This window comes from Ascidiella aspersa, chromosome 3, assembly GCF_963924565.1.
Source record: "Ascidiella aspersa chromosome 3, kaAscAspe10.2, whole genome shotgun sequence".
In the NCBI taxonomy this organism is placed as follows: domain Eukaryota; kingdom Metazoa; phylum Chordata; class Ascidiacea; order Phlebobranchia; family Ascidiidae; genus Ascidiella; species Ascidiella aspersa.
The window spans coordinates 12,139,564-12,157,856 of NC_139449.1; the positions used below are offsets into that span (position 1 = coordinate 12,139,564).

Consider the following 18,293-nt stretch of genomic DNA (forward strand, 5'->3'; position numbering starts at 1 on the left):
GCGACATAAGTTTTGTGCGTTAAGCGATTTTTCGAGGCTGAGCCCTTTTTGCGGTTTTACATGAAAATGCGGGCTATGACCGCAGCCGAGTGGGAAACTGTGCAGGGATAAATCTTCCATGCTGGCCTTACTTTCCAACTTGGGGTATAATTATTTACAAAAATTAAGTGCAACATATGGCCTTCTACCAGATTGGAAACTTTGAATTTTGCGCTGGGAAGAAGATTTTGCAGCTTAAAATTGCTCGGCTGTAAAGACATTTCTGCCCAAATTTGCGCAGCTATAAATGAGTACTATACTGAAAACCGTTAGCGCGTCAATTTTTTTTCGTGGCTGACTGCATTTTTCAATGATTTTACATGAAATGTAGGGATTTATCCCCCGCGCAGGCCTTACTTTCTAACCTGGGCCTTATATAGGATTGTTTTAATATAGCATAAGCAGAGCATTAATTTTTAAACAAAATTATTCTCTGGGTTTCTTACGAATTGAAAATGTGATAATCTTAATTGGCATCTAGGCTTATTTGGCATCTATCATACTTTCCAATACCTTTTGCAAATAACTCAAAGGTTACAGTGCAATATTATCAATAACTGGTCAAACAATATGCTTGAAAAAAGTATTGTACCAGCTAAGCATTTTTTTAAGATGATTACTTTGTCATGTACTTCAGTTTAGAAAGTATAACATGGATTTTTTGATCAATTTATAACTAAACTGTCGTTATTTGTCACACTACTGTGCCTCGATAGATTCTCAAGTGTGATTCATGACATTTTATTATTTCAGAAAATAACCTATTGTATTGTAAGATTGGCATGTGGTGAAGTATGTAGAATTGAATGCACACTATACAATTCTAAAACTGATAATATTTAGGTACTTACCTATTGCTTAGGGTTATTGGATGACGATTGTCAAGTTATGAAATTTTTGTGTCAAGGTGCCGTTAATCTTTTTTGAAGATTTTACTGTGCAGTAAGCTAAAAAAGTTTGAGAACCATGGTTGAAAATAGTTGTATTTTATTATCTTCAGTTTTGAAACATGTGCAAATATGTATAAAAAGTTATAATTTTTTGTTATGTTATAGGTTTGCTGTAACTAGCTAAGAAATGCCTCAGCAAAGTTATAATATCAATGATAGCACTGATGCTTTAGAAGTAGAGACACCGAGCAGAAAACCAGACAATACTGCTTTTAAGCAACAGCGACTTCCAGCCTGGCAACCTATTCTATCGCCTAAGTCGGTCCTGCCTACTTTTTTCATTGTCGGCATTGTTTTCATTCCTATTGGAGCTGTCCTTCTGACTGTTTCCAATGCCGTTCAGGAATATTCTTTAGACTACACTTACTGCACTGGCACAAGTGATGGGCTAGAAACAAACTGCTCCACCCTTCGAACAAATGCATCAAGAATGGTTGAAAGATGCTCTTGTAATGTGACAGTTGATGTTAAGGAAACCATGATACAACCTGTGTATGTTTATTATGGCCTAACCAACTTTTTCCAAAATCACAGAAGATATGTGAAGTCACGCGATGATTTACAGCTCATTGGAAACTCTGTTACAAACACATCTATCAGCCAAGATTGCGCACCATACAGATTAGCTGTTGTAGAACCCGGTGGCTATGAGCAGCCCATCGCACCATGTGGCGCCATAGCGAATAGTATGTTCAATGATACATTTTCACTGAGTTCCTTATCAATAGATCGCACAAATATTGCCTGGAAAACCGACCATGACACCAAATTCCAGAACCCAGACCCAAAAGACAACTTAACTGCTGCTTTTGCCTCCTACCATAAGCCACACTTTTGGCAGACTCCTGTTGATGAACTAGACCCGACTAACATTAACAATAATGGATACAAAAATGAAGCTTTTGAAGTTTGGATGAGAACTGCTGCATTTCCTACATTCAGAAAGTTGTATGGAAGAATCTCGCAAGATGTCCAGAAAGGTCAGTACACCTTTCTAGTGGACTATAATTACCCGGTCACAGAGTTTGATGGACGGAAAAGGCTCATACTATCCACAGCAAGTTTCATGGGTGGAAAGAATGCATTTCTCGGAATTGCTTATCTTGTTGTTGGATCTTGCAGTTTCTTAGTGGGTGTGGCTCTTTGTATTGTTCACTTTGCCACCAAGAAAAATCGAATGGATTGAATATGTTTCAACATGCATTTGCTGCCTATACTCTGTTGCTACCAGTTTAAATAGCAATGTAAATAAAGCCAGTAGTTTAAACAGTGCTGTATTTCACATAAATTAATTTCTTTTTTTCTTTCAGTTTTATGAAAAACAAACTGAATATTTGCTCAAAAAAAGAGCATAATGGTTGGCAGTTGTTGTTAGATATATTTAGAATATCAAAGCCCATACAGAAGCACATAGCATTTTAAACGTTTCGATTATCTGTTTAATTATTTTTAACATAATGTTAAAAAAGAAAGAGATATTCAAACTGTTTAAAACTTCTGTATTGGCTTTGATAATCTTAACTATGTCAATTGTTAAACTGTTGATCATTTAATAATGTTTTTGCTTTTAAGATTCCTAAACAGATATTCATCAAACTGCATTGTGATTATTATTTTGTATTTTGTTATAGTCAACATGAAATGCCAATTGTAGCACCACTCAAATTTCACGGTACTTTTAATGTTATTTATTTCATCGTTACTTAAAAAAACACGACAATTTACATACAACAGGAAGTGGCAGTTGAGTTAAATATATTGCTACTTACATTTTTCAATTTTTATTGTTAATTTGTTATTTTTTATTTAAGCAATAATTGTGTAAAACACAGTTTTAACATTTTACATAACGATGGTATTAGGGTATGTATGAGTTGTAAATTTTCAATACTTAATTGTCTGATGTGTGATTTTGTTGACCAACATATACCTAATGAACTATTTGCATCACAGATTAGGCTAACAGATTTATGTAATTTAACTTTAAGTAGTTTGAAAAACAAATTGTTTATCATATAGGTATGTTGTACATAAATATTTGTCTTTCTTCTTTAAATATCACTTTAAAAAAAACTGTAGATAATTTAAAAAGAATGTAGCGATTTTTAAAATTTCAGGACTTTATTTTTTTGAAAGCCTATTTCTGCCCAGTCTATTGCTTCTAAGTTATGTAAATAACAAAGAGCTGTCTTTAATTTTGAGTAAAAAGATAAAAATAAAATTTGTGTTTTATGATGCATATCTTAAATGTTGAATTTTAACAGAATGAATTACCGTCTTGTAAATATGTATTTTAATGAACTATAGCAGTGCAATGCTTAATTCTAAAGTGTATTTGTTCGTAGAGTTAGCTTTCGAGCCAATAGTACTTTTATTTCCATTAATATCAAAAGCAACACTACATTTGTCTAATGGTTAACGACAAACAGCAACAACAGAAACCTGGTCTTGTAGCTGATAATATGTTTTCCAACATCAGCACGCCAAAGAAAAACAAGATGGTAAATATATACACAAATTTTTATTTCATAAAAAAGTTATAAAATAATATTTTTTTGTCAAATTGCCTAAAGTCACCAAATGACATTCCAGGGACCAAATGCAGCCTGCAGTGTTTTTGTTTTATTTGACATGTGATATTGCCCTAATAATGTTAAAATAAACTAAAATAAAGGATACTGTCCTAATATTGTTACCGCACTGCCGCTACACTTTTTTAAATCTTGTTCCTGTATTACAGCTTAAAACAGTGGTCGGCAAACTGAGGCCATTTTATTATTATTTTAGTTTTATTATGTAGCTGTTGGCTGTCTGATAGCAGTACATTCATTATACTGTATTTTAAAATGTTGTGTGACCAGGAGTTTTTTTTTTGCCTCATTGTTGTATTAAAGGGTCCACAGGTCATCCCGCCCAAAAAAACTAGACTTTAAAATTAACTATGCAAATACACAAAAAAAATTGTACTAACTTTCGTCCCTGTGAATTAATTATATTTATATGAAAGCCGCTATATGTGTGTTATGGCATGTTGCACTGTGTACTCTAGAAAGACCAATATTTTTATTAAATTAGACTGTTCAGACATTGTTTTGAGCATTATGTGAATCTTTTTTTGTGCGCCATGCGGCGCATATCCTTTCAATCCAATTTTTATCAAATTATTACAAATAATTGCATTTTTCATGAAACGGGCGATTAGTCTGGATTTTCAGTACATGTTTGCATACGAGTTCACTCAAGAAAAACAGGTGTTTATGAGATTAATTGTATTCTGACGCAACTTGGTGAAGCCATAATGCATTTTTTTATGGTGCATTAAACAAAACTCGTAGATCCACCCCTGTTGTCGCAGTTGTTCCACCTAGTGGGCCTTCAATAGCTCCTAATAGTGTTTTGGGCTTTGACTAAAAATTTCCAACCACTGGCTTAAGGTATAGTTTTAAAAGTTGCCTAATTTATATTCAGTATATTTATCGTTTTTACCCAATTATATGCAAAACTTTAATTAGCTGACATTTTGTAAATTAGCTGTAGAATTTGCTTTATTGTATTTAATCTGCTAAATGTTCTATTTTTCTTCAACAGCTTTATGGCATGGAAGAAAATGAATTTGATATGGCTTCCTATTTAAACCAGGGATCTGCAAATACAGTTGCAGATGTAAGTTGATCATTTTTCTTGATTTTTTTAATCTGACAATCCACACAACAAATAGTTTATTACCGAGATTAAGTTATTTTAAACTAAAGGTAAACTGAAAAATACCTCAGTTTATTTGTTAATTTGAGGCAAAAGCACTTTACTGTAGTTCATTTTCATGTTGAAGTTGTGCAATCAAGAATGAAGCGTTTTCTGAATTTACATATTCTTGTTACCATAGGCGCCGAACTTCCAAAATTCCAGGGCGTTTTTTTTTCATCAGTACAAAATGCATCAGTAATCAGTAATCACCAAGAAAACGTAACAATAACAATACAAAAAATACCTTGGCGGCGTCGAAGAACAAGATTTGTCATGAAAACTAAGTTAATTTAAATCAAAATGACTAATTTCTACAAAGTAAGTGCATTTATTCGACCTTTTTCTATAGACGCGTGTCTAAGCTAAATCTAAAATGTTTCGGCGGGCAAATATTAAATTTTACCTGACAATATTTAGTTTAAAATTGAAAATGGGTTTAATTAAAATAAGAAGAAGCGGTTAAATTCATTAAGATATTAGAAGTGCATGAATAAGATTCGCGCAATGCGCAAAAATGCCGTTACGTTGTTAAAATACCTTAAAAATATATGGTGAACGGCCTCGTGGCTAGTTTGTAAAAAGGTTGCAGGCTTTATGTTATACATTGGCGGGTCGTATTTTGCGAGTTAGCACTTCGTCTTACATATATCTGCTAACGGAAACTGTCCCACGCTGTAAGTTTCGCACATTCTTTTGGTGAACTTAAACTGTACAACTGGAATGGCGTATTTTCAATATAATTAGTGGAAATTGCACACTAATTGCAAGTTCGACTTGGTCAAATTCCAGGGCGTTTTGACGCCTTGACAATTATCTAGGGCATCTAAAAACGCTCTGCACACCCACGTTCGGCGCCTATGCTTGTTACCATTTATATGTATGTTGATGGCTCTGTCTTACTTCATTTTTTTAAATTTAGATGCTTGGACAGTCCCAACTTTCTGCATTTTATGGACAGCAAAGTATGTATTGACATAGAGTAGTTTGTTACATTTGCTTGTAATTTAAAAGTAACATAACCTTTATTGCCGGCTTGCTAGAGCGACGGTCGTGGTATAACCGGAGGTTGTGAGTTCGAACCTCACTGCAGGCTAGTTGTTTTTCTAGCCTGCATTGCTTGCATCATTGATTGACAGATTCGGTAAGTCTGCTATGGCTTTTGGTGCACTGATGATACGTAAGCCAAAATCGTTGGTCAAAAAGCAGCTTCAGAAGGACTAGATCACAGTTGTTAACACAAATATAAATGTACATTTCTCATTGCATAACCTTTATATGTTTAGATTCCGCTGGAGTAGGGGGCAGAGGTATTACCTCACAGCAACCTTTCGCTCGGAGCATGTCCATGCCTGGAGGTCACATAACACCTACCAGTAGTGATAATCCAAACCAAATGAATCCGACAAGGTTTGTACTTTTAAATGTTACTTTCAAATACTATGTTTGTAAAATGAAGAATTTTTTTAGGTATACGAATAAAACTGTCGACTTGTGACATGTGGAATATATATATATTATTTATAATACTTTAAGCTAAAAAATACTGCATTATAATGTATTACTGTACTACAATCTTCACAATAAACTACAGTAACTGCTTATAATATTGGTGTCAAAATAGACCGGTACAGGTATTTTAAGGTTATCTTTTTGAATATATCTTTTTGTTGTTGCAGAGGAATTCTTCCAATGAGTCGCAGCAATATGGGTGGTAACCAAATGCCATCGTCGCAAATGGGAAATAGCATCTTGAGTGGAAGGCCAGGCATGCCAAGCCCCACCAGGGGAATTTCCCCCATTGATTTGTTTAGCATGAAACAATCGGGAAATCGAGGTTTACCTAACACTGCCATCTCAAGGTAACCTTGTCAGTACTTATTTTTAAGCAAACATCTAGATATTTTTATTGATTAATTGTTTTTTTAATTTTAAGCAGTTTGTTTTGATAAACAAGTGTTCGCCAAGCTTATTTCATTAAAGGCCTGATGACGGATAAGAGTTGTGATCACTGGCCGGAATATTACAACGATTCAAGATATAGGAAAATTAGAGTGATGCCAAATTTAAAATTTTGTTTCAAACTTGAATTTGTTAAGCTATTAATCAAAGAACACACTAAAAAGTATTTTCTGAAATATTAAATGAGCAAAACTTTTCTATTAATAAACTATCATTGACCTATTTCGGGATCGATAAGAAAATAAGCAGCAGCCAGATGAATTAAACTGGCAGACCGAATTTGACCTGCCGGCTAGTTAATTTATTTACCCTGCAATAAAGAAAGTGGGTTAGAAAATGTTAAGTTGCGTTAATGTAATTTCTGTATAAACTACCAAAACTTTTTCAGCAATTGTGTAAATACTCTTCCTAAAAACAAATTTAAGTTTTTGTAAAACTGGCCCTGTTTAATATGGTTGTTCATAATGTTTATTTCACTTTAGAACATAATGGTATACTAGCCAATCTTGTAAAATGAAAAATTTCAAATTAAAAAATGAAAGATATTTTTTTCTTTGCAGAACCCAGTCATTTTCCTCGTCTCAGGTATGTTATCTAATAAGTTTATATGTATTTATTGTTTAGAGCAGTAGTCGGCAAACTTTTTTTGTGGCAGGCCTCCCAAAGCCCTCTTTTTAGAGCTAGTGAAGGCCCGATAAGTTAAACCTCACGAAAATAGCGGCCGGCACAGGATATTTGTTTAAGGTGAAATATTACACAGCGGCACTCAGGACCACATTTGGCATGTGGGTCTGAACCACCCGGAGACAATATAAAAATTCATAGCAACACAAACTTGAAATATAGTGCAATTAATCACGTGGCCCACAACTACATGATAACACTAAGCTATTCAAAAGAAACTCGCAGCCCACTAAAAATGGCGCTACCTGCATTTAGGCCGCGGCCCACAGTTTGCCAACCACTGGTTTAGAGCTTATTAGCTTAAAGCCACCAGAGCCACAATTGTCTCTTATGTCTATTTAAACAGTTTTTTCTAAATAATTGCGACCAAAATTTTTCCTGTAGGTGTTTACTACACTGCTAGCAACTTGATAGACCTACATGCACAACATAAAAAAAAAATATTTGCATAAAAAAATATTGACAAACCAAGCCTTTCGTTTTTAAACATGTTTGCATAGATAAAGTGAAAGTAACAGTCATTTCATGTTGTAGCAGCACTTTGTACATGCAGTTAAAAGGGTTTGAAACTCCACCACCCCTGGGAGACATACTTAGAATGAAAGAAGCTCTGTGGAAAGAACAGTGTTTACCAGGTTTACAGCAACAACCTGCACAACAAAGTGTTGAATACAATAGCATTTTGAAAGGTCTCAAGTCAGAAGTATTGATGACGGTATAGTTTATTTCCCGTCCTTTAAATTGTTCTTATGTTGCAGGGCTGTAAATGTATATACATTTAATATGACTTGTAAGGGATCACAGAAAGCTAAGCAAAAATGATAACTACTGACTAGTTTAGTATTACTTTTTAGTTAAAGTTGGATTTAATCAAGCCACTGCAGAAAAGCTACACATGAACAACTGTGCAGATTGTAGAATATTTTTGCAAAAAAACTAAATAAATATGTTTGTCTTTCTTAAAATGTAGTATTTTCACTTAATAATATTAATGATTGACTGTAAAATGTGTAAAAAAGAAAACTCAATAAAAAGGACGCAAAGTCATTTACTAAGTATGCTTCAAAAAAATATTATAGTTTTGTATTGAATACTATATTATGTATGGGAGTAATGGAGACAAAAATAATCAAGTTAAAGGGTATACTGGTCATGTAAACATAATTACAAATCTGCAGATGCCATTATAGCTCTTTAAAATCATATAGTTATTGCAGAAAGTTACAGAAAACATTGAGAAAAAGTACTGAAAAGCAATTCTAGTATTTATCTATAAAATATCAAGATATATATAAAATGTTTTTCTAAATAACAAATTAAAATCTCTCTTGACTGTGACAAATCAGTTATATTTATCTTCACAGGCTCAAACTTTCATTCAACTTTTTTATTTCAGTCAATGCCCATCAGTGCAATAGGAAGTGAAAGTTTATCCCAATTGCGCCAACCCCTGTCTTCATCTGTTTCACATGTTGGAATGACAGGGCTAAGTATGTACTGCATATTGTACAATGAAAAATAAATAGTAATTAACATGCAAAATCCAACCTCACTACATTTTGAATAACAACAAAACTACTCTATAATTATATGAGTAATAAAACTAATTAGGTATTTCATTCTTCCTTTTTTGTCGTAGGTGCATTTAACCTTGATCAGTCTGAATTCCCGGCATTAGCCCAAAGGACAAGACCTATTGGAACCCAACCTGCTTCCAGTAGTAACAAGGGACCTTATGGTAAGCGAATACAGGGATTTTACTCCAGTGACTACTAGAGTACTAGTAACTATTCAATTATCAAACTTTTTTTTATCAAATCTTTGTTTTTTAATTTGTATTGCCTAAAATAGTTTCCAGTTGGGTATCATAAAAGGGCTTGTGGTCTTTGTTAAATTTGTGAAAACAATTACCTTTTTGACTGATGACTCACTGGCCATTGCTTATTGAGCTGTCACAGGACCCAGTTAAAGTGTGACCTGCTAAACACCCGACCTCAAATCCAAAGATGATTCTCCTGTCATATTTTATCCAGTCCACAAAAAGGCAAATGAGAAAAGGCTGATATTTGCTTAGCGTTTGTCTTGTTGGTTTTAGTGGGAATGTTAAACAAGCAGAATGACCACTCTGAGTTCCAAATACACAACGAAGACTTTCCGGCGTTACCAGGTGCCGCGGCCATGAACGTCATGAAAGCAGTTTGTAAGTCAACATAGTGACAAATTTATCGCCCTGTGCGTCTAAGTGGGTTTTTGTAAAATGCTTTTTATCGTGTTGAACTTAGTATATCAATGAATAAACTGTTACTACCTTGGTATATCAATGATCTCCAATAGCTTGTGGTAGAACATTTTTTCTATGGTAAAAAAAAACACTTTACAACATTAATACTTTATTTATATATCCAAGCAATGATGCACAAATATTTTTTTATTTGTAGTTCCCGATCAAGATGGCAGAGGCGACGAGTCCCAGAATAAGTTTGTAAGTGTTTCATACTTTGTTTAGTTTGGCATAATGTTCGGTCGTTTCGACGTCGATCTATTATATATTCTGCTGGAAGAGCAACACTCCGTTATATATTATGCCTGGCAACAATAGCTTATTGCATACTTTGTTTAGTTTGGCATAATGTTCAGTTGTATTTTCTAAAGATTTATTTTTATTTATTTTTTTACGGTTTTATTTCAGAACCCCCTGGGAAGTCTACACTTAGGTGGCCAAGGTAAATAAACCGCATCTACGTAGATTGTTGTTCCACAGTTGTATGACTGTTGTGATAGCTTTGCGACCTGTTTAAAAGCGAGATTTGTTGTTGAATGCTTGCTGTTTTTTTCTTTTCTAGTTTCTACTGATAAAAGCAACCTCAAACTCCCGACCAGCACAAGTCAAAAAGGAATTCAGGTATATGTAAATTAATACCTTTATCATTCTATTATACAAACTTGAGGTTCAAAATCGCTTCGGATTGTAGTTAAAACTACAATAAGTCGATCATTTTTTTGGCTTCATGTACTGAGCTGCAAACGAAAAAAGTAACGCATCTTTTCGTTTGAACTATTTCGCTGTATAACTCTATTTGTACCTTCGGTACAATAGACAAAGTTCTAGACTACAATTAAGCGCGATTTTAAACGTTTTGCTTTGAGTGGCTGTATATTTAGTTTTTAAGCAAATTCATACTGCCAATTAACGACAAATTTTCGTTTGACCGTCATGGCATAACAGTAAGTCAATCTTCCTGATAAGAGTATTGTTTGTATTTCAAAGTTATTAAAAAAATGAAGCAAATGTTTCCTCCCGTGGGATGCCGGCGACCTTGTTTCGGTTCAGGAATGTATCAAGAATATATATTATTAAACCGACGTTATCTTGCAGGTTTTCCCCGATAACACGATCAAGTACATTCCAAATTCAATGCTTACCGACCAATACGGCATCGTTGGTCTTTTCGCCTTCATCAAAGCCGCCGAAACGGACCCGACTCTGGTCCATTTGGCACTCGGAAACGACCTGACCACCCTTGGACTTAACCTCAACTCGCCCGAGTAAGTACTCGCTTTTAAGGTTTACAGCAATTTGTTTCCATAGTAAGTCGACTGTTCGCGAACAACCGAATTGTTTAGTAAGCGTTTCGGCAGAATCAGCACCGTCTCATAAGATTGCTACTCTGTTATTTTATTCTTTTCGCGACCTTTTCCACTTGGTAATGTCATCGGAACATTTCACACAATTTGGTTTTGCATGAGTGGAATAAACCTTTTTTAGTCGATTCTAACAACTTGATTAGGAATAGCTTTGTTTCAATATGATATACAAATCATAAATCGCAAAATGTGATTTTATGTTAAATGCTAGTATTCGCCTATAATTGTGTAGACACCTGGTCTACAACAAACTGCTTAGGTTACACAATTTTGTCAAGGTGGTTGTCCTAGTAAACTAAAAAAAAATTACTTTAATGTTTTCTTATGTAACTACAGTAAATCCATAGCCAGGTTTGACGTGAAGTTTAGCACAGATATTAAAAATATCCATATGACAACAAAAGACGTTTATAAACTTTGGGTGTGATCAGGCGCGTAGCGTGACCGTTTCAAAGGGGGGTGTCCCGAATTTCCAACCCAGGGAATTCCCCTATTTTCGGTCTGACGTTAATGAGCAATGACGTCATAAAACAGTGACGGGTGTAACGTCATAAAATAGTGATTGTAATGACGTCATAAAACATTCTAATCAGAACAACTAACGTCCAGCAAATGCGAACAGGTGCATCGTCGACACTCCTGCCAGGCGAAAAATTAAATCAAGACCGTATAATATGTGTGATTGATTTTGGAAGAATCATAAACTATCAACAGCGCAGTTTCCTAAGTTCTATGTGCGGGACTAGCGTTAAATTACAAGCACGCCTTTCGCCACGTGCATTACTAAACGAAGATCGTTTTTCCCCGGGTGTTATTATGTCACAATTAGCACAACATCTGCGCCAAGCAGTGTGCCAAGTCAGTTAAAATACAAGCTGCGGTTGAGGGGAAATAAGTTGTGACAACTGCACACTAAACAAAAACACGTGGTCTTAGACTTAGAATATGTTTTTAGAGAATAATTTTGTTAACTAACGTAACTTAAAAACGGGCGACTTTGAAATGCGCACGACAGTCATCATTATATCACCTTTTAAGAATCTGTTTCAAAAAAATCCGTTGTTAGAATCTGTTTTCAAAAAAATCCGTTGTTAACTGATATCGAATATTAAAGCAGACAGCGAACAGCAAGGAGCATTAGCTGCGCCTAACTTTGACGTTTTAGCGAGAAAAAACAAAGATGGTTTGTCTTAGCGTTGTTAATTGTCGAATTTACACTTGATAATATAATCAGCCAACCTAAACAAATAACGAAAGAGAAAAAACATACTGCGTTTTACGGTCGACCAAAAAAAAGACAAAAACGAAGTTTTGCCTTAGATTTTGGCTACGCATTAGCTTAAGACGCGTGACCCAAATACATTCAGAACATTGCCGCTTCGGACAGTTTGCTTAACCCTGACCAAAACGAACAACAAACAAATAATATTACTCACAAAAAGGGGGTGTAGCAAACCCCGGCCCCCTGGATACGCCACTGTGTCACATGATCAGTAACCTAAATCACCTAGGGGGTCTGGGGAGATGTGTTATAAACACCCCTAGAGGGTACGGGCGGAGCCCGAAAAAAATTACGTTTCGTCTATTCCAGACGCTAAAAACGGCGATTAGTTATAATGAGCTTACGATAGAAAATTTACAACACCTCGTATTCAAGTCCGATTGTCAAGTGATTTTAATTGCGCGCGAAACGCTATGGAATTGCGGTGTCAGAACAGCCTCTGTGACGTATCAATCACAAACTGTTGCACTTCGTTGTCAGCAAAATTAACGATGCTTATCAACAAATTTGGTGATATTTGTAGTTTAATTTTGCTGATGGTATGAAGCGTGGCTTTAAAATCGCCCTTTTTGATCTCTGTATAATTAGTAAATTATTCCGCTGAAACTGTGCAAGAAAAGCACAAACATGGCTTATTACTGAAGTTAAGACGGCGATTTATTATCAGTTTATCGGGAAATAGTTCGTCGACGTTTTAATCGAAGTTTCAAAATGCGACGGTCAAGCGCTCCTTTTCGAGATTTAGGCTAATAAAAACATTTAATAGAGCGACCTGCGGTGAAGACGTTTGCTGTAGCTTGCACGCCTGTTTTCTCTACGTGGTTGAGAAGACGGTTCATTTTATCAATAAAATATATATTCGTTAACAAGCCTGCTTGAGATTACTTGAGTCGGTGACACTGACAGGCGACTGCTAAATGAAACAACGATAACGAGCGTGATTAGGCGTTCGCGGCGATAAGCACCGACGACTAACGTGTTTTCAATGCCAGGTGCAATGTTTCCGATGTAAAAAAATGTTACCGATGTAACATTGCAGCAATCACGGTTTTAGTTTTGTGATAATTGTTTACTGAGATTTCAAAGGGGGGTGTCAAGACTCCTAAATACCCCCCCACGCTACGCCCCTGGGTGTGATACGCTTTATAAGTACTTGTTCAAACAATGGCGGTTATATGCAAAATTTTGGCATTGTTAAAGAGGCAACTAAAGTTGCACCGAAATCCCCAACCATCTTCCGTCGTAACAATTAAAAAGCTATTATAATCGTGTCGACTAGCCTAGCAATCAAAACAGTAACGCTAGCTATCTTATGTCGCCTTTGCTGTGGTTAATGAAACTGGTTGCACAATAATGAAAGACAGTGTTAATATATACCTTTTGCTGCTTTACCACCATCTTTGTTCTCTAATCAGTTGTTTTGATTGTACAAACTTTTTGCAATTAATTTAGCAAAACTGGCAATAATGTTCAAATGTTTAGCGCAAAATTAATGGCAAGGCATTCCTACACATATTCACGTCTTTATAAATCGTCTTCTAACATATTTAAGGTATAAAAACGTCAAACGATGCCCGATTACGGAATGTAAAAAATGTTATGTATGTACATTTGTACAACTAAAACATTGAATGTCAATGGCTGTTCAAATGCAGAGTAAATATTTCAATTTTCGGCATAGAAATTAGTTTCCTACACCAATTGGTGAATGATAACTAGTTGTTTACTTGTTAGCCTAAACCAGTGGTTCTCAACCGGGGTGCCGCGGGTGTGCCATTTCTAATACTCAAGGGTGCCGATAGGTATTTTTTTAGGAAACTGATTTTTACTCAATTGGTAGGCTTCTTTCAACTATTTGTGTACGATTAGAGACCATTATATCAAAGGACATTTTTCTACATGTTTTAAGTTGACTGTATTGTTCCAGTTCCATTTCAGTAAAATACTCAACGAAAATTTCAGTCGGCGTGCCGCAAATTTATTTACTATTTTTGATGGTTGCCGTAAGCCATAATAGGTTGAGAATCACTGGCCTAAACGTTACAGTTACACCGATTTTCGTATGAATGCTTTGTAAGGTAATAAATTTTCTTAAAAATTCGAAAATATCCTTGTTTGGCTGCTATTGTCGTGTAGGTGTACGTGTAAGTATACCAGATTCCCTTTTCTTTATGTATCTTAAAAATAAATTAATTTAGCAAACAAAGCGAAAGTAGGACAACAGGAATTGTAACCAATTCTACCATTTTTTCATGTTTTAATGCTCATTAAACTTTGCCGTACAGCAATCTCTACCACAAGTTCCAGTCGCCGTTCATCCGCCAGCCTTGCCGCCTGCAGGACATCGACTTCTTCGTGCCCAGCGAGTACCTCACCAACGCGCACATCCGCGACAAGTTGGCGCCCATCAAGCTCAACCGCTACGGAGAGGACCTGCTCTTCTACGTCTACTACACAAACCCCGGTGACGTGCTACAACTTGCCGCCGCCGCCGAATTGTAAGCTACTTGTTCGGCCTCTATTTTATATTGCCTTGGTGGCCGCGAGCACCTGTCGCGGAGCACTACTCAAAGCCAGGCTTGGTACTTACGCTCCGCCGCCCTACGACACATTGTCATTGTCTGACCAACCCTGTTGCTTCACATATTCCATGCTCGCCTTTTTGGCCGTTAACTTTGTTCAGTGACTTGTGCATTCTCACATCTGTTATTAAACCTTATCGTAACTGACTGCGAAATTCCACGTACACTGTTTAAAATATAGGGTAGTAAAATAAAAAGTTTTTGGTAGTTGGTTGGTTTTGCCCAATATTTTCCCGAAAAATATTGGGTACATTGCTTCTTCACTCAAAAGTATGTTTACCCAAAATAAATATAACTGAAAATGTTGTGAAAAGTGCTAACTGCCCAAATGAACAATAACATTTTGTTGGGTATACCTAATTTATACCCAAACCCTGTTTGATATACTTTTACCCAAAAGTGAAAAATGGGTAAGATTTTACTCTCGCCGTATTTGTTTTTTTATTTAACTGAACCACCCTCGGTAACTATATGCAATCCAATGTTACGACTTACAACCTCTTGCAACACCCTCTCCGAGTGTGTTTGGAACCCACGTTAGGAATTACTTTCATTGTAATAGCAATACGCTTCCTAGCAAAATCAGAAACTCGATGTAACGAAATCAGGTGCTTGTTTGTAGCTTCCCCGGAAAGTGACTAATATTCATCTCTAAAAACTCTTAACTTTAGTCTACGGTCACTGGCAACAACACGTCGTATCATTTTACAGTATTTTGCTGTTGTGTAGATATAATCGCGACTGGCGCTACCACAAGGAAGACAGGATCTGGATAACAAGAGCTCCTGGGATCGAACCCCGGATGAAGACCAGCACCTACGAGCAGGGAACCTATTACTATTTTGATTGCCAAAACTGGCGGAAGGTGGCTAAGGTAAAAGCATTGCAACGTAATCCTAAAAAAAGTTATTTTGGTTTTCTGGATTCGAAATTATGGATATCGAAATTCCCTGATTGCAGTCGCGTTGATATTATCTGCAAACCTTTTCTGGCGGCATATCCAACATCTAAGTTATCTCAATTAGGATTAGTCTGACTTAGTTGAATTTATGCAACAGTCTTTGGTCTGAATAACTAACTTCGGGCAATGTATTATGAAAGCAACACAGATGTAATAATGTTAGCTGTTTATTTTTCGATGTGCAGGCAATATTGACCAACAAGAATTATATATCTTAAATTGTACGAAAGTTCAATAGAAACACCACAACGTGTGTTTATTCTTACCGCTAATAAGTAAGTGAATCGGGTGCAAAAAAACACGATTGAAGTGATGCCGACAGAAAAAGCTTAAAATAGTAAAATGAAAAGTTTTTTTGGTTTATCATCATTCAACTATGCTCCTCGGACTATGATGGTGTAGTAAAATTTGGTCACCAATAGGGATGTCCGATAATATCGGATTGGAGCCGCGCACGATGCCAAGTGGTAGTATTGGTATTCGTCCGATAGTAGGATGGTTCTGGTTCCGATTCGATACTTAGTTAATATAGGCATTATATCCAGATTTGTAAGCCAATACAGCAGTTTCTACCTTAAATAGTAAATTCATCACAAAATAGTAAAGGTTAACAACTGATGGCAATTATACTTCAACGCTAAATAGAATTTTGGCCTAATGACCTGGTAAAAACTCTCTTTGAGCATTTAATTTAACAATTTTGTTTTTTCAGCATAATTATGACGTCATTGGTATCGGACCGCATTACTTTGTCTAAAACAGGGTGGTCCAACTTCTTTTCATCGCGGGCCAAAAACAAGGTTTATTTTATCTTGCGGGCCAATGTTTTTAAAAAGCTTAGGCTTATTGCTGGCAAATTATACATAGTCTATGCCATAGACTCTATGGCATATATACTAACTTTATGGAATGTATACCTTTGTTGAATTACGGTAGTTATGAAAATATTTCAACACCAAAAAATTGAAAAAACAAAAATTGAAGTGATATGGCTAGATTAGACGAAATCTGACTCAGTTCGCGGGCCCAAAAAGCTGAACTCGCGGGCCTGCAATTGGACCACGCTGGTCTAAAACATCGGGTATCGGTATCTGTTTTAAAATGCCAAGTATAGGACATCTTTAGTCACCAGTAAACCTTCATTTCACTCATTTGAATTTTAGGAGTTCCATCTCGAGTACGACAAACTGGAGGAGAGGCCGCATCTTCCCAACCTTGTCTCGCTCCACTTCAATCCGGCGCAGCACGGTTGAGCGCCCACCACTTGGAGGCGCCCCAAACACGCTCGACGGTTACGAAAACGCCCAACGCCAATTTGCGACGCTGCGCCAAAGCACCGGGAAAATCACGTTTAAACTCAGCTGTAGCATTGGGAAAAATGCAATCGGCGTGCGAAGCTTGGTTAATAAAACGACGCGTTACTGTTATCTGTAAAAGTCCCCCGTTTTGTCAGATTGATACTATTTTAAAAATTATCAGCACCGCGGTTTCTTTGTTACTCTTTTCCGATGGTTTACGTGCCCGTTTAATCATTTGCTGCTTGTCTCGGTCAATTTGTAAGGTTTCTCACAATATAGGACATTTACCCAACAGATGCGCCAAGCCTTTTTCGCCTACGTCACTGCTATGTTGCTGTGCTGGGATTTTGGTTTACTCCTAGAATGCTAAAAGCAACCTAAGCCATATTACCCCACAGCTTGTTTCAAGCACTGGTTCGTGCTTGTCATACCGCAGACGGGTTCTCCAACAACTGCGCGCATTTTTGTCGCGGAACTCTAAAAATAAAAAAGAAACCCAACGATTTGTTTGTGGAGTGATTTATGCCAATATCAAAGTGTGTGTGTACAGTTATATTTAGCTTTTTTAAGTTGAAGGTTATTGGATTCAACTCATCTCAGTTCAGAAGTAGCACTAACTAATGGCTGTGGCTGAAGAAAACGTGCAGAACTAAAAAAGACCATTTATTCGACGATATAATTATTTCTTTTCACACACAACTTTTTTTCAGAAATGTGTAGCCCATCTACAGTAGATAGCAAATTTTCCGTTTTTTTTTTGTTTAAGTACATCGTTAGTTTGTTCCGTATTTTTTTAGGTAGGTAAATCTTTTGCCGGACCCAAATAGTCGACGCTTTGTCTATGATAAATTTGTTAATATGGTTAAATGGAAAAACTTTTGTTCTTAGTCGATTTATTTTACAGGAACATTATTTTTCGCTTTTCTATATATAAGATATTTGTTCACGCTATAATTGAAACCATAACAGTGTGTTTAAGGCAAACTACGCGCTTGGTGAAAATGGCCCGATGAACTGAATGCATTTAGACCTGGGGTCGGCAACCTACGGCCCATGGGATCCGGCCCGCCGCCTCTTTGACAAATTAGACACGAGTCCATTTCACATACGTTTTTGCTATTTTAACTACGTAAGTAGTGAGTGCAAAAA

General features: G+C 36.2%; 2 protein-coding genes across 2 annotated transcripts; both read left to right on the plus strand.

Moving 5' to 3' along the window:
• The first annotated feature begins 1,098 nt into the window (after positions 1-1,098).
• Positions 1,099-3,335, plus strand: LOC146160211 (cell cycle control protein 50A-like). The gene has a single exon (XM_083384270.1). The coding sequence runs from the start codon at positions 1,117-1,119 to the stop codon at positions 2,173-2,175; it is 1,059 nt and encodes a 352-aa protein (XP_083240396.1). The 5' UTR covers positions 1,099-1,116; the 3' UTR covers positions 2,176-3,335.
• A 14-nt stretch (positions 3,336-3,349) lies between these two features.
• On the plus strand, positions 3,350-17,639 carry LOC146160212 (CCR4-NOT transcription complex subunit 2-like). The gene is made up of 16 exons (XM_083386027.1): positions 3,350-3,490; positions 4,578-4,652; positions 5,653-5,695; positions 6,017-6,140; positions 6,410-6,592; positions 7,253-7,277; positions 8,773-8,866; positions 9,016-9,114; positions 9,472-9,576; positions 9,815-9,858; positions 10,066-10,099; positions 10,220-10,278; positions 10,753-10,922; positions 14,589-14,801; positions 15,615-15,759; positions 17,010-17,639. The coding sequence occupies exons 1-16, from the start codon at positions 3,401-3,403 to the stop codon at positions 17,097-17,099; spliced, it is 1,593 nt and encodes a 530-aa protein (XP_083242153.1). The 5' UTR covers positions 3,350-3,400; the 3' UTR covers positions 17,100-17,639.
• Positions 17,640-18,293: the final 654 nt, after the last annotated feature.

What these genes read in the sequence shown, in the direction of transcription:
- LOC146160211 (XM_083384270.1), top strand. Translation starts at nt 1,117, where the DNA reads ATGCCTCAGCAAAGTTATAATATCAATGATAGCACTGATGCTTTAGAA.
- LOC146160212 (XM_083386027.1), top strand. Translation starts at nt 3,401, where the DNA reads ATGGTTAACGACAAACAGCAACAACAGAAACCTGGTCTTGTAGCTGAT. An exon ending in AACCAAATGAATCCGACAAG is followed by an intron (nt 6,141 to 6,409) that starts GTTTGTACTTTT and finishes TTGTTGTTGCAG; the next exon opens with AGGAATTCTTCCAATGAGTC. An exon ending in CAAGTCAAAAAGGAATTCAG is followed by an intron (nt 10,279 to 10,752) that starts GTATATGTAAAT and finishes GTTATCTTGCAG; the next exon opens with GTTTTCCCCGATAACACGAT.